This window comes from Poecilia formosa, unplaced genomic scaffold (genome assembly GCF_000485575.1).
Source record: "Poecilia formosa unplaced genomic scaffold, Poecilia_formosa-5.1.2 Scaffold268, whole genome shotgun sequence".
In the NCBI taxonomy this organism is placed as follows: domain Eukaryota; kingdom Metazoa; phylum Chordata; class Actinopteri; order Cyprinodontiformes; family Poeciliidae; genus Poecilia; species Poecilia formosa.
The window spans coordinates 100,717-114,990 of NW_006800207.1; the positions used below are offsets into that span (position 1 = coordinate 100,717).

Sequence of the window (14,274 nt, forward strand, 5' to 3'; positions counted from 1 at the left end):
AACGTTTTATCTATTTAGAGGACAGAGTTGCAAAGATCTTGTGATATGTTCAGCTTTGAATATTTTAAATCTGATATGTGCTGTGACTTGTTCTTTTAGAAGAGAGGAGGATTGCAACAAGAATTTCAGGTTCTTTTCTGATTCACCTGTAACATTTAACACATAGCTGTCTCTGGGTCATCTCTTCTTGTCATGAATGCTGTGCATCAAATGGTTCTATCTAAATGGACAGTACTAGCTACTTGTTTACTTAGACCAATAAAATAGTTAAACTTCTACTTCTATGGAAGTTACACTTAGTGGTAATCACAGAATATAAAGATATTGTGTATTGGTTTTGTTTAGTTGCATTCATCCGATTATGAAATGTGTAGAAACATTTCCTCACATGTAAAGTATACGAACAAAGGAGTCAGTTTCTTAGTTTAATTAGGATTTGGCAGCTAGTGATATTTGTTTTCCTAATTGTCTTGAAAATCTTTCCTCTCTATCTCAAACTCTGCATGCAGGAACACGCTTTTGTCCTCTTCTCCGCCAACACACAACGCATAAAAAAAAGAGACTTCTCGGCAACTGCACGAGGAAGTGGAGAGATCAGGAACTGATGGCCCCACATATCACTGAGGCATGTATCAGCTTTTTCACGTTGAGCTAAGGCAGCACTCTTCCTGCTTATACTATTGATTTCAGTACTCATTGAAACCTCGCAGAAGTTTCACCCTTTCTTCTCCTTCTGTCTAATTAAAATTTCTGTCTGATGCTTTGCCAATGAAAATGAGCTCTTCACACATGAGACAAACTGCTGGGGGAAAAAAAAGGCCATACTGGGTGTTAATTAAAACAATTCTCAGAGGGGGAAAATACAACAGAGCTTGTGTCTAAAACACAAAGTACTTCACTTTTCTTTTTCCTTCACCACCATATGAGTTAGTTTGGGTCTGTGTTTAGAATGATCTCCTGTTACGAACAGCAGTGGAAGAAGAGACTGCCTCCTTCATAACAAAGGAGCAGTGTGAGTTATGCCTTCAGGCGCTGTGACTCATCAGTTAATGGTGGGTCATTTTTATCCAGTGCACACATGGCTGGACACTTCAAAATCAATTAAAAATGGCAAAGAGGAAGACTACAGTTTTTTCTTAAACTGTAACATCCAGCAGCTCTGACACTTTTTGTTTTTAATCTGTATGAGTCCCTCCAAGTTGTGCTTGCAAATGTTATCATGCTACAACTAGAGACTTCAGCATATTTCAGGATTTGATGGAGTAGCATTAAGTGTAGCATAACTGTGAAGTGGACAATGATACATGGTTTATAAAAACATTCACACGTAAGTCTGAAACGTTTAGCATGCATTTGTCTGCAGTGACAAAATCCAAAAAATCCATCTACTTTAGGAGTCCACCTGTGTGTATGATAATATCATATATCATTGTGATAATGAAGTGTTTCATTATCACAGTGAAACACTTCAGTGGCAGCAGCATCATGCTGAGGGAATTATTTTCTTCAGCTGGAAACCCTCAACATGTCACATAGCTCTGCAGAGGCCTGTGTACGAAAACAAGACTATAACAGCTATAACAAAAAATATAAAAATAAATATTTCATTTTTACAATTATGCACTTTCTACTTCTATTTTATCAGTTTCTAGTTTTAACGTGACAGACTGTGAGAAGGTTCAAAAAGCATGAATACTTTTTCAAAGCGCTGTAAGTATTGAGTGGCCTATGTGTCAGTTGTACTGATAAATTGCTGTGCTTCCATATTACTCATATATTGAACTATTTTCATATTACCCAACTCTGTCAAACATTTCAGAACGACTTGAATCCTTCAAGCCTAAACAAGAACCGACCATTTCTGTACACATACTACAGTTTAGCAACAAAAGCATTTTGTAATTATAAGGTTAAACAGACAGATAGTAGCAACAAATAGACGTAACTGGTTACTTGGTGTTTATGTATTTGAGTCTGTCTTTGTCAGGAAAAAAAACCTGCATGAAGAGTTTCAAATGTGTTTTAGTTGCCTGCTGTAGGCTGATACAACACAAACGTGTCCCTTCTTTGAGCCGTTTTATGCTCGAATGAAATATATTGCAGTGAAATAATTATTAAGAATTATTAAATTCTTAATAATTTCAACACAACTATATTATATCAGTTTCTTATTGCAGTGTCACATTTAAAAAAAATGGAGAAAAATCCAACCTTGAAAATGAGATTATTTAGTCAGTGGAAAAAGTTCCACCGTATCAAATAATTATTAAGCAACATTTCAGAAATGTCCTGTTTCCTGATTTGACACAGTGGCCCATTTGTTGCGGCACTTTAAAGTAGGAAATGGAAGAGAACATTACGTTCAATCAGAGTGTTGATCTTAATAAGTCAGGTAATGGCACATGTAGGATTAAGGCAATAACTTAGAAAGTTTAAAACAAGTGGAAGAGTAATGTGGAATTTAGTCAATTTTGCTAAGGATTTTGATTAAAACTGTAAGATTGGTAAAAAAAAAAATCTGTGCTTTTAAGCAACAAAAACTACAGCTGAGTCTGGTAGTGGAAATTCATATTGGAAAATGCATGGTGGTGAATCTGTGATGCTGTGGGCCTTTTTCTCCTCCAAACGTCACAGGAATAGTGCATGGCATCATTTTAAATAACAATCTGATGACCTTTGCCAGAAAATAAAAATAAGATCACTTTGCTAGTTTGAACAAGATAGCGATCAAAGTCATGTGATACAATCAACACAGAAACGATTCACCAGACACAAACACTTTCTGTCATATTTACTGTCACATTTTTCATACATACTTTTGTTTTGTGTGTGAGATTATGTTTCTGTTTCAACACCGATTTATTTTTAAACATTTTGCACATCTTTACCAAAGGCCAGTAGCTGTGGGATGCTGTTTGCATTGGTCAGCTTTAAGCAGTTTAAGAAAGAAAAGAAAAACAATCAACATGTAAAATGAAAAGAAACTGGGCTTATAACATCCAAAGTAAAACTTTGAAAGACCTGTAGAACTAGTGATCATGATTCAGATTTAAGACAGTACATTTAGTATTACTCTATTGAAGCCATAAAGAAATTGGGGATTACTCAGGAGCTTGGCACGGTTTTGCAATACTTTCAGTTTTTCCTCAGTATTCTGACACTTGTGCTACACCTCGTTTGTCTGGGTTTCTGCCAAACCTGCTGACTCACAACTGTTGACTTTCCAGCAACACCCTGGAAGTCCTTTTAAAGTTTCTTAATAGTAAAAGCAGCAGGAGAAGAGTGAAGGGTGAAGATGTTTATTCTCTCTGAGATTACAGAAGTTACACATGCATGTAAGCAATCAAAAGCAAGTTAATTGTACATGTGACAAACACAAATGACGAACACCATAATAAGGCTTAGACTAAATGACAGGATGCAAAAAGACAGATGTGGACGAGACTTTGCCATCTCCAGTGTATTTGTTAATATTGATATTTACAATCAGATGCCAAGGGAAAAAATAAGATTGTGATTTCATGTATGACACAGTATTTCAATGCTAACATATATTTATATTTGCGCTTGTACATGCTGTTTAATTAAGGTGTTGATTTTTTTCTCCATATTTCTAAATATCTTTCATTTCAATTTTGTTGGAACCACTCTGGTACCAGAAGTGCCTGGATGTCATAACACAACTCACACGGCATTGCCACTTCGGTTTCAGCACAGGAATTAGATACTGAAAGCAAAACACATGACTAAATATTGCAAAAGCCCCAGTATGTTAGAACATAAACGGGGAAAAGTCAGATTAGGCCTAAAAGTTTGTAGAAAAGATTTCACACTCGCACTGCTACACTACTCAATGTATTTTTATGATCAAAAATATACATTTCAGTGAAGTTGCCACAATATCTCCGTTTCACATTGCCGTAAGGTGAATGTAAAAAACCTGAAACCATATTAAAATGCCAGGTTTGGGTGATGTAAAAAAACAAAAAAACTCAGATAATTAATGTCAGATATGTTACCACCTTTAGTGAAACCACAACCCCACTGAAATATAAATAGGCACATTTTTATGCTAACCCTAAATACAAATAAGGAACCTACAATATTGCATAAGTGTGCTCACTTTCACACTTTTTATTTGTTCTGGTTGTGGTAAGTTGATTAGTTCAGAAAAGCTCCTCCTCATTTTTGTCACCAGAAACCTGAAGGTTTTGATCCATCATTAACTAATTTGTGGAACTGTTCATAACTCCCTGGTTCCAGTTGAAGAAAAACAGTCCCAGAGCATGATGCTGTCACCACCATGCTTCACTGTGGATGGTGTTCTGCTTGGTGATAGTTTCCTGCAGACTTTCAGGAAACGTGAAATGTTTTTTGGAACTTTTAGCCAGACTTGGATGTTTTTTTCTTAATAATAAAGCCTTCCATCTTGCCACATATGAGATTGCTCTATTGTGTGAGGTATAGGTTGTAGTTGACAGAAATGCCTGCAGCTCATTTAATGTTGCTATGAACCTGGTTAGTTTTGTCTTTTTATCAATCTTGGAGGGATGCCCAATTCTTAGTACTATCTGTGTTACACAACATTTTCTCAAATTGATGCTGATGGATTGACTCTTTAAATATGCCATATACCACAATAACTTCATTTCATGGTAGATCTAGTGCCTCAGAAATTATTTTAAGAATGAGATTGCTCTGATGAATTCGAACCTCCCAGCAGAGCGTGACTGTTACTGGAAGCTGTGACTAAACAAATGTCAGGAACAGAGAAGCTGAATTATATTTGAGTTAATCAGAAGTGTGTTACATGATGGGAGGCATTTCCTGGCTAATATTGAGTCTGTGGAAGTAGAACAAACCTTGTTGGAAAGAAGTGTGCAACCTAATTAATTATTATTATTATTATTATTATTTTGCTTTAAGCTACTTTGGTTTGTCTTTGATCAGAGATGCACAACTTATATTTAGTGTTATAGGTGGGAAAAGATCTGAAGTGTTTTGTACTGGTTTGATTTTTTACATCACTATAAACTTGCCATTTTAGAGGTTGGGTAGAGTATTTTATAGGCACCGTTTCTCCTTTTCTTCATCTACCCACATGCGATTCTTTTCTGAATCCTTTTAAAAGCACTCCTTTTCATATTGCGACATCTAAAAAAGTAGTTAATATGATGATGACGAAATATGACAGACACAAAGACAAAGTAAGAGCTAGAAAGAGGGGGAGGGGACAGCCTGGGGGGGTTCTGTACAGGGAAACTTAAAGGGTTCATTTGGTTTTCTCAGATGCTGTAGCAGCAGTCGCTGGTTCTGTCTGGACCCCAGCATCTGTAGAGTGGCGTTTCTGACCCTATAAATAAGAAGGGAGAAAACAGTAAATTCTTGTTCACTGTAAAACTGTCTGCACAACTATATTTAACCACAGGAAATGACCTCTTTTACCACTATTTCCTTAAACTGCCTTGCCAGGAGCTTGTCTATAAGAGGAAAAATAATGTAGCTGACAGCAAGTTGAAGTATGTTGACTTTAAGTTACCATAGCTGTACTAAACCACTGCTAGGTGTAAAACTGAAAGTTGAGAAACGTGAAGTGGCATGCTAATCTGCTTTGTTCTCAGCAGAGCATGGCCTGAACCTCCAATAATACAACAAGTGGCTGCTGCCATCTAGTGGGGAGTAAAGAAAATTAGACTTAAGAATGTTAATCACATGAGGCAAATATAGACATGGTAAAAAATAAATTACAGCTTCTGTTAACTCTAAGATTTTATGTTTTAGGAAACAATAATATGCATCTGATCTTTACCACATAACAGATTCCACAAGTGTATTTTTTATTTTTTTAAAGAGGAAACAAAAATAGAAAATCTGCATGTGAAAAACCCAGAAATATCCAATTCAACAGCCTGCAGAATTAACTTTAGCAGAAATAACAATAGTTGGTTTCTAACTGACTTATTTTCTCTCATATTATTGCAGAGAAATGTTGGCTTATTATTTATGTTGCGCCTTCGATTCTTGGAGGTTTGCAGATGTTTGTTTCTGTGCAGCTCTCTGAGGGTCTCACAGCAGCATTTCTGTCAGGTTGGGATGTGGTTCTAACGAGGTTATTGCAGCAACTTGGTTCACGTCTTTTTCAGCCATCTGTTGGAAATCAATGTCCTGTTGATGACCCAGTTTGGGTCAAGCCACACAGCATGTATTTTGATTGTTTATTGCTTTGTATTAGCACTTCCTGTCCTAATTTTTTCAGTCTTTTAATATTGCCTGATCATGAACTCTCAAAGGTGTAATTCTTGTTTTTTTGTCTCTTACTGAACTAATTGGAAATTACCTTATAGCTCTTTCCAAATTAATGGGGAACAATTATATTTCTGAGCTCACTGCTGTTGTCTTTCCTTTTCTGTTGTCTTGTGACTGAACACATCTGTCTGTATGTTCCAGACCTGCAAAAGGCTTTTTTCAAGGCTGTTGGCACATGAAACAAAGATCAGTTGATTGAACAGATGGCTGCTGTTTTACTTTTAAATTCAATCTTAGAGGTAAATTAGTTTTGTTCCAATAACGTTATGAAATCTGTTAGATGATTCTCGGTACTTTAGATCTCAATAATTTTCTAAAACAGTAAAGATTATCGTTTCAGTTAGGATCATGTCCTGATTGAAATAGGGTGTACTCTCTTTTATCTATAACTACAAACATGCAACTTCAAGGGAAGTGAATGCTGCCAGTCAACGAGTTCATAAAATGTGCTAGGCTTCTGTAGATCAGGGTGTCCAAAGTGTGGCCCGGGGACCTTTTGTGTCCCTTGAAATGTTTCCGTTTAGCCTCTGACGACAAGTTAAGCGAAATAAAAATTTGGCAAACAAAATAGAAAACAATTGATGACCTGAACATTTTTGAAATTGTCTTTTTTTTTTATAATAAAAAAAAAGCCCTTTTAAGGCCTGGGTCCTTAAAGAAAAAAAAAATTAAAAAAAAGGGGGTTAATGGCGAACAAGGAAAAACAAAAAAAAAAAAAAAAAATCACAATAATTTAGTATTTTTAATTTAATGAATTTTGTGGCCCACCAGTAGTTTAGATTTGCAAGGTTTTGGATCCCAGTGCAGAAAGTTTGGATACCACCGACTTAAATAGAAAAGTTTTTTTGTTTTGTTTTTACTACCAAGTTATGTGCCATGTGTCTATCATTGTATGAATAACTGGATAATTGAATTGACATTTTTTTCCTGTGAAGTGCCTTAAAATGACACATGTTGCGAATTGACACTATATAAATAAGCTGAACTGAATAAAATAGAAGTAAGTTGCACATAATTTAAACATGTCACTAGACTTCAACTGTTGCTTTAACAAGATCTGGGAGAAAAATGAAGCTCCTCTCACCAGGTTTTTGAAGAACAGCTGGATGGAGTTCCTCTTCTCCAGTTTTTTGGGCTGACTCGCTGCATCGTCTCCAGCCGGAGAGGCGGCTGCCGCCGGCTTGCTATCTACAACTGCCTCTGACTTGGCCACGGCTTTAGGTTCCTCCTTAGCTTTAGCAGGCTGAGGCGACTCTGCGGGAGAGGGCGGGGTTGGAGTCGTCTTTTTGGGGTCAGCAGCCTAAAAGAGAAGCATAAAGTTTAGCTGTTCTGCTCCAGGATCAGTTAAGAGTAAAGTGGCTGTTATTGCTGCTCGGAGTTTGAACTCCAAGGCGACATTTGAACCGACATTAAGATGCACACCTGCTGTTAGGACACAGCTTGCATTATGAAAGACGAGCACACACACTCTGAGAAACTGTTATGATTTCTGAATATGACAGCAAACGGAGAGACGCTTCGGGCAAGTAAGCTGTTTAGAGCACGTTTTAATCTCAGATGGCATTATTCTGGTTAACAATGCATCTATTCACACAAGAGATGATTCTATTTACCAGGCCAGTTGATTTCTTGAGGAGCCGAACTCCACTTGTGGAGGCTGCTTGGACTTTTGTGGCCATGGTATCTAACAGTACCTCAAGTTCATATCAATCTGTTACTTGCTGACAGGTGATTTTTATCATAATGCATACCTATAGATATTCAAACATTTTAAGGGGGATAGGGGAGATCTGACGTGAATCAGTTCTTACTTTGGGCTTGAAGAGAAACATGAAAGATGATTTGGAGGTTAGCTTCTTTTCCTCCTGAACAGGTGGAGGCGGTTCCGGCTTCGCTGCTGCCTCCAGAGTGCCAGCTTTGGAAGGATCCACCTTCTTTTGTCAAAACAACACAGAGGAAAAACACAGATCATGAGACGTACACAAACCCAAGGGCGCGGCCGTCAACGTAGCTGACAGAGTGAAAGCGGGAGCTGCCACCTGTGACAGGAGAGAGAAGGAATTCCAATCAGAAAAGACGGGAGAGGGAAGGAAAAAGTTCCTGAAGGAAGAAAGAAACCCAAACAATCCGGTATGACAACAAGAATTGGTGCTTTTAAGAGCCCATGTAGGAAGGAATCCCAGAAAATAGAAAATGTCAGTCTCAGAGGATGCAGAGATTCTCCACCTCCAAAGAATTATCAAGAAAGTTGAAGATGTTTGGGGAATCAAATAAACTAATCGACTTATTTTCCATAATCTTCAACTCTCCAATGGTTCGATTTAACTTCTTCCCTTAGCTGTGGTTCTTCTTCCACCAATTTTGCATATTTGTCATGGTGGAACGGGTTCAGTGTGAAGGAGTGATTCTGTGTTACCCCAAACCGAGGAAATAAGACCCCATGCAACCCTGTTTCTGGAAAATGTCTAGAAGATTTAACTGAAAATACTGCAGAGCTCTGTCTTTAAACAGTCCAACAAATACATTAAATATCAGAATTTATTTTAGCCTCAACTAAGATGTTGAAAGTTAGGCTTGGTTACCCAATATGATCAACTTTCAGCATCTTTCAACCAGATGTAGTCGTCTACGGACAGCTTCAAGCAGTGGTCTCTTCAGCTTTTCCATTTTTTGACACGAGTTCAGTTCAGTCAAAAGATTAATTCACACTGAGCTGTTGTTTTGTTTAATAACACCTCTTAGTAGTTGGGAGCAAAGGATGGGGGTTTATTGCATTGTTATTGTGAAATATTTCTTATAATCATTATATTATTGTGAAATATTTCTTATAATCATTAGAACTTGGATTTATTGTAACAGTAAATGTCAGTTAATGATGTCTGAAACTCCCAAAGCTGAAGGTATAGCTGGAATTATTTTCACCATTTTCCCCACTGATGGTTCCACGAGAGCATCAATAAACAACAAATTCAAAAACATAATGTAGTTTCTGTGTGCAGTGAGTGTTTAAAAGATTGCATTTGGTTTCTGGACTGGTTTACTGCCTAAAATGGATGTGAGACTGTTATGGCCAGTGGCCGTGTATGTTTTCTTTTCTTTCTTTTCTGTATATCTGCAGCTTCTAATCAAGTTGACTCCACTTGGAAGTGGATGCAGCCCTGTCTTCCTGTGCCACTCCCTGAGGCCTACAGCGATTGGCTCACCAATTGCCAGCTCCACCAATCTCTGAAGAGGCCTCCCTTTTAAAACCCCAGACTTCCTGGAGGAAGGCGTGGCTGTTTCTTTGTTCAGACAGCTTGCCACTTTGTTGGGTGTTTGGTTGACTGGTGTAAACTTGCTTTGCCCCTTTTGCTAGCTCTGATAGCTTTTGCTAGCTCTGATAGCTTTTGCTAGCTCTGATAGCTTTTGTTAGCCGTGATAGCTTTTGTAACTTGCTTTGTCCCTGTGGGGGATCTTCGTATCTCTTAGAGATTTGTAGTTTGTTTTTGTTTAACCTGGACTTAAAGTCCATTTTTGTTTGGTTAAGATCTTTGGTTTACAACTCTGATTGTTTTGTGGATTTTGTTTTATTTAGTACATTTTTATTGCAAGTCCCTACATTTTGACTATTAATTTTTACCTCTTTATTTGTGTCAAAACCAAACAATAAACCTTTAATTGTTAAACCTTTAACATCCAGGTTTCTTTAATGTTCCCTTTCCCCTGGCTGAGCTGGGTCATAACAGAGACGATGTGCAAAATCTAATCTTTCTGGAATAAACATGAACCTTGCTGAAAATGGGATCATCTTAGGTTAACTCATTGCTACCTTTGTCTCTAAGAACTGGTGAGAAGTTCCTGAGGTGCCTTAAAAACCAACGGGGGGGTGAAGACCCCCGTTGTGGGGTGCTTTTCAACATGGTATTACGTCCAGAAGTATAAAATGTTAAAGATACTTAAGTTTTTCAACCTTACAACTCCCTATGAACCTCTAGTTCATAGGGAGTTTTCTAATTTTTCTTCATGTATTTTTTCCGTTATTTTCTCACACTCATCCCCGGTGTGGTAGAAAACAAGTGTGGGTGTTTTTGTTTCATTTTTACTCCAATCAGATTTTCTAATCACTTCATTCAGTTTCATTTACATTTCTTTAAACCACTGCAGCTTTCTGGAAACAGGGTTGTCGGTGAGAAAACATTGATTGGAAGAATTTCAAAGATGCCTGCAGAATGGAAATAAAGAGTGAAAAGAGCTAATGTTCTGGCGGCCATCTTGCATATTTACCTCCTCTTCTCCAACTTGCTTGCCCACTTCCACAGCAGCTTGCTGAGATTCAACCTTATATTCAGTTTTATAAGCAAATGTAATATAATTTTTGTACCAGAATGGAGATTTAAAGAAAATTTTATTCAACTATTAAAAAGAGAATGAAAAGCCAAAATTGAGAACTTTTTGTTGTTTACCTGCACTTCTACAAGAGGCTCTGGTTCCTCCACTGCTGTCTCCTGCAGAGTAAAACTGTTTTTATATTCTGAACACATTTACATTAAGATTAAAATTAAAATGCCCTTAATTAAAGGATGATTTCACTCAGAGTGAGGCATTCACTCTAATATATTTTTATGAATAGATACTAGAGTCTCTTAAGTTACCTGTACTTCTACAACTGGCTGTACCTCTACTTCAATAGCGTGTGCTTCCTCCTTGATGGTCTGCAGGACAGTGAAGGAATTCTTACATTTAATGAAATCTTAAAGTGATAAGAAAGCTTTATCTTGCAATAAAATGACACCTTTGTCAATGGCATTTCAATTTAAGTGCATGTGGATACACGTGTGCCTTAATTTACATCCAATCCTGCATTAGAGCTCACTTTCCGGTATCCATCAACATTTTTCACTTCTGGCCCCGATGCCAATTCATAGGAATACAACACCTGGTGCAAATGCTCATTTTCAATCAAGCTGTAACCTTTGCGACCACAAGATTTGCACAGTGCCTCATCACTTCATAGAAAAACACTTTTATAATTAGAGCTTAGTACATTTTATTGGTCTAAGTTAATGGTCCCTTTTCTCATTCGAAGTAATCCTGCATTTCTCAGAGTGGGAAGTAAACGAGCTTTGTTATTGGAGATAAAAAAAAATGTAGATGCCTTTTTATTTCATGTAAATCTGGATTTGTATACATATACATACATTTACCCATGTTACCAGAATATTGTTAGGGATCTCCTTGATGCCTTTTGCAAAACACTAATAGCTGGGACTTGGGCACCTTCTGGCTGTCTCTGTGAGTTTTAAAACGACCAAAGTGACATGAAGATCCTTGTAAACGTGTTGCTCTTGGCACTACTTGTGAAATGAGGTAGTGACAGAGCCATAACACTTGATTTATGAAAGGGCAAGTGAGTGCTGTGGCTGGAGGATGTGATGAAGTGCAGACCGAGAGAATACGGCATCGGTTGGTCGTAGGTTTTACTGTTTTACTGTTTTTATTCTAGTCATTCACACTTTAGGACCAGATAAATTTCACTGCGAGACGGTCAGTTGGGGTGATGTTTAAATTTAAAACAAAACCAAGAAGGACGTCTAGGTGTTACATTGTGGAGCAGCAGTAGGAGAACAGACTGTCACTGAGTGGGTTGTAATCCAATTGTATTTTTTGACGAGTTTTACAAACCTTCAATCTGTTTTGGCCTTTAGACTTTGAGATGCACGATACAAATTTAATGCACAACATCATTTCACTGCTGTGTCTGGAATACCGACCTTCATTTTTCAAAGCTGACATCTGCGTGGGACTTGATGATTGGTGATTTATTTACGGCCAGAGGCATTGTGAAGAGCTGAATTTTAACATTTTGACATTAAAGTTTAGCTAAAATCCATTTTTTAGTCTTTAGAATAAATATTTATTTGTGACTTTAATGATCCTTCAAAAAACTAAAACACATCAAACAAAATGTCTGAAGATCAAACATCAAAAAACCTTCAAAGTGGTAAAGGCCTGATGTAAAGACATTTATGTTATGAATAAATGAGGCTCTGTACTAAATTAATGGTCAGCAGAAATTGTATTTTTTACAAACTTACTAAGAAAATTTGAACAGTATTTTTTTTTTTTTGCATCACTTGAATTTTTCAGTTTTGTTAAATTTTATAGGCTGTCCTGCTTCTTTCATAAGCAATTTTAATACTAAGTAAGCTACTGCAGGGAGTAAAAAAGACTGCACAACAGGTGAGACATGCAATATTTGCATTGCCCTAACAGAAAAATGCAAAATCACTGGTTGACTCTGTTGAAATCTTGCGGATCAGGTCAGCATAATTAAGTTGTGTCATTTATGTTTTATGCCAGAACAACGTAAAACTTCTTCAAAAGGTTTGTCGCTACAGAAACTAAAAGTATACAGAGTTCATGGCTATGCTAACCTTTTCTACTTTATCTGCTCAACTAGATGGAAATCTGAACATGAGTATTTATGGTTATTCACCATAATACTCAATAGCCAGTAGTTTATATTGACACATCTTATGCAGTAAAAATGATTAAAAGACATGCTGGATGGATTTTTTGTGTGTGTTGTAAATTAGCCAGATAAGCTTTTTCATGCTCACTATTTGCAATTCCTCTGAAAACATTTCATTTCATGAAAGAAGCAACTTTACTCAACTGCTGCATCAGCTAAGATACAACACTTGGCCTCTTTCTGCCACTCCCAGACAAACCAGCTTCTGTCCAACTGGGAGCCAGATGAGTCATGGTCAGTGAGAGGACATAATAATCTACTGTACCACCTCTGTACGCTTGGCTCTGCTAGCTGAAACACTTCTCCTTGACCCCTCTCGCCTTATATCAGTACCTTAATCCGACATCTTTTACACTATAGAATGCAGTGCAGCTGAACTTGCTGCGTTTCTTTACCTTTGGTCGGAAGAATTTACTCAGAGCATCTTTTGTCGATTTTCCTTTTGCGGACTCGGGTTCTTTTGCAGAAGCTTTTGGTTCATCTTTTTGTGTTGGCTTTGCAGCTTTGGAAGCTGGTTCTCCTTTGGTCTCCAGTCTGGGAGGCTCTGGGGGCGGTGGGGGTGGAGCAGGCATTCCTTTGGGTGCTGCAGACTGTTCTGATGTCTGTGCAACCTATTCAAAACAGAAAAATGATATACTGATGCGAAGGTAACAATACAATGATGTTTACCAACAAGCATATTTTCTAACAGCAAGCTTAGGTTAGATTGTTATCTACTTTAAATGATTAAATAGTTTTATCTTTGTAAAATCGGCACATAGGGTAAATTCTGAAGGTGGTTTCTTTTGAACGTTAAGATGCTGCATTGGGTTATATGCTCACAGTGGTGGCTTCTGCAGGTGTGGTCTCCTTCTGGGACTATTTTGCAACAAAAAAAGGAAGCAGTTAGAAATACATGGTTAAAAGAAGCAAATAAAAATCAGCAAAAAAGCTCATTATGCACCACTACAGGTAACAAATATGCCCCATTTTTAGGAAACAAGACATCATTATTTCAAAAGGAGGGCCAAAAATAGAAATATACTGTATCTAACTACAATTTGCAGCTGAAATTCCCAGACTGGTAGAAAGCTTGCTAATTAGGCCTCTGCATTTTGCAAACACTTCTAACAGCTTTGGGAATAGAAATGTGGTGTGATAATCAGCAGTTCGTAAGAAAGGAAAGAGGGCCGATACTAAATTCAGCACTGAACATCTGTTCACCTGATCTTTTGCGGCATCGGGAGCAGCTGTTTCCTTTTTAGGTGTTTTTGTGGGAGTAACCTGTGATTCAACAGAATGGGGAAAATAAATTAACCAGACAAATATTTCAAGTGTAAATGTGTTCTGAAGCATCGTTAAAAAAAAAAAAAAAAAAAAAAAAATAAAAAAAACCCAGTTTCGAATATTTCAAACCTCTGTGCAACACATATTGGGGATAAGCCTCATTATGAGTAAAAATCCAGGTTTAAACCTAC

The 14,274-nt window shown here is 37.3% G+C and overlaps 1 protein-coding gene across 1 annotated transcript in view; it reads right to left on the reverse strand.

The window, feature by feature from the left end:
• Positions 1 to 3,283: 3,283 nt before the first annotated feature.
• bcas1 (brain enriched myelin associated protein 1) overlaps positions 3,284 to 14,274 on the reverse strand; it is a 15,657-nt gene continuing 4,666 nt past the window's right edge. Inside the window, exons 6-15 of the mRNA XM_016681072.1 lie at positions 14,021 to 14,080; positions 13,640 to 13,675; positions 13,213 to 13,428; positions 10,938 to 10,997; positions 10,749 to 10,790; positions 10,570 to 10,623; positions 8,118 to 8,240; positions 7,920 to 8,000; positions 7,391 to 7,606; positions 3,284 to 5,353 (exon numbers count right to left, since the gene is read on the reverse strand). Of these exons, the coding sequence (XP_016536558.1) occupies positions 5,273 to 5,353; positions 7,391 to 7,606; positions 7,920 to 8,000; positions 8,118 to 8,240; positions 10,570 to 10,623; positions 10,749 to 10,790; positions 10,938 to 10,997; positions 13,213 to 13,428; positions 13,640 to 13,675; positions 14,021 to 14,080 (969 nt within the window). The 3' untranslated portion in view covers positions 3,284 to 5,272. The remainder of the gene's footprint in view (positions 5,354 to 7,390; positions 7,607 to 7,919; positions 8,001 to 8,117; positions 8,241 to 10,569; positions 10,624 to 10,748; positions 10,791 to 10,937; positions 10,998 to 13,212; positions 13,429 to 13,639; positions 13,676 to 14,020; positions 14,081 to 14,274) is intronic.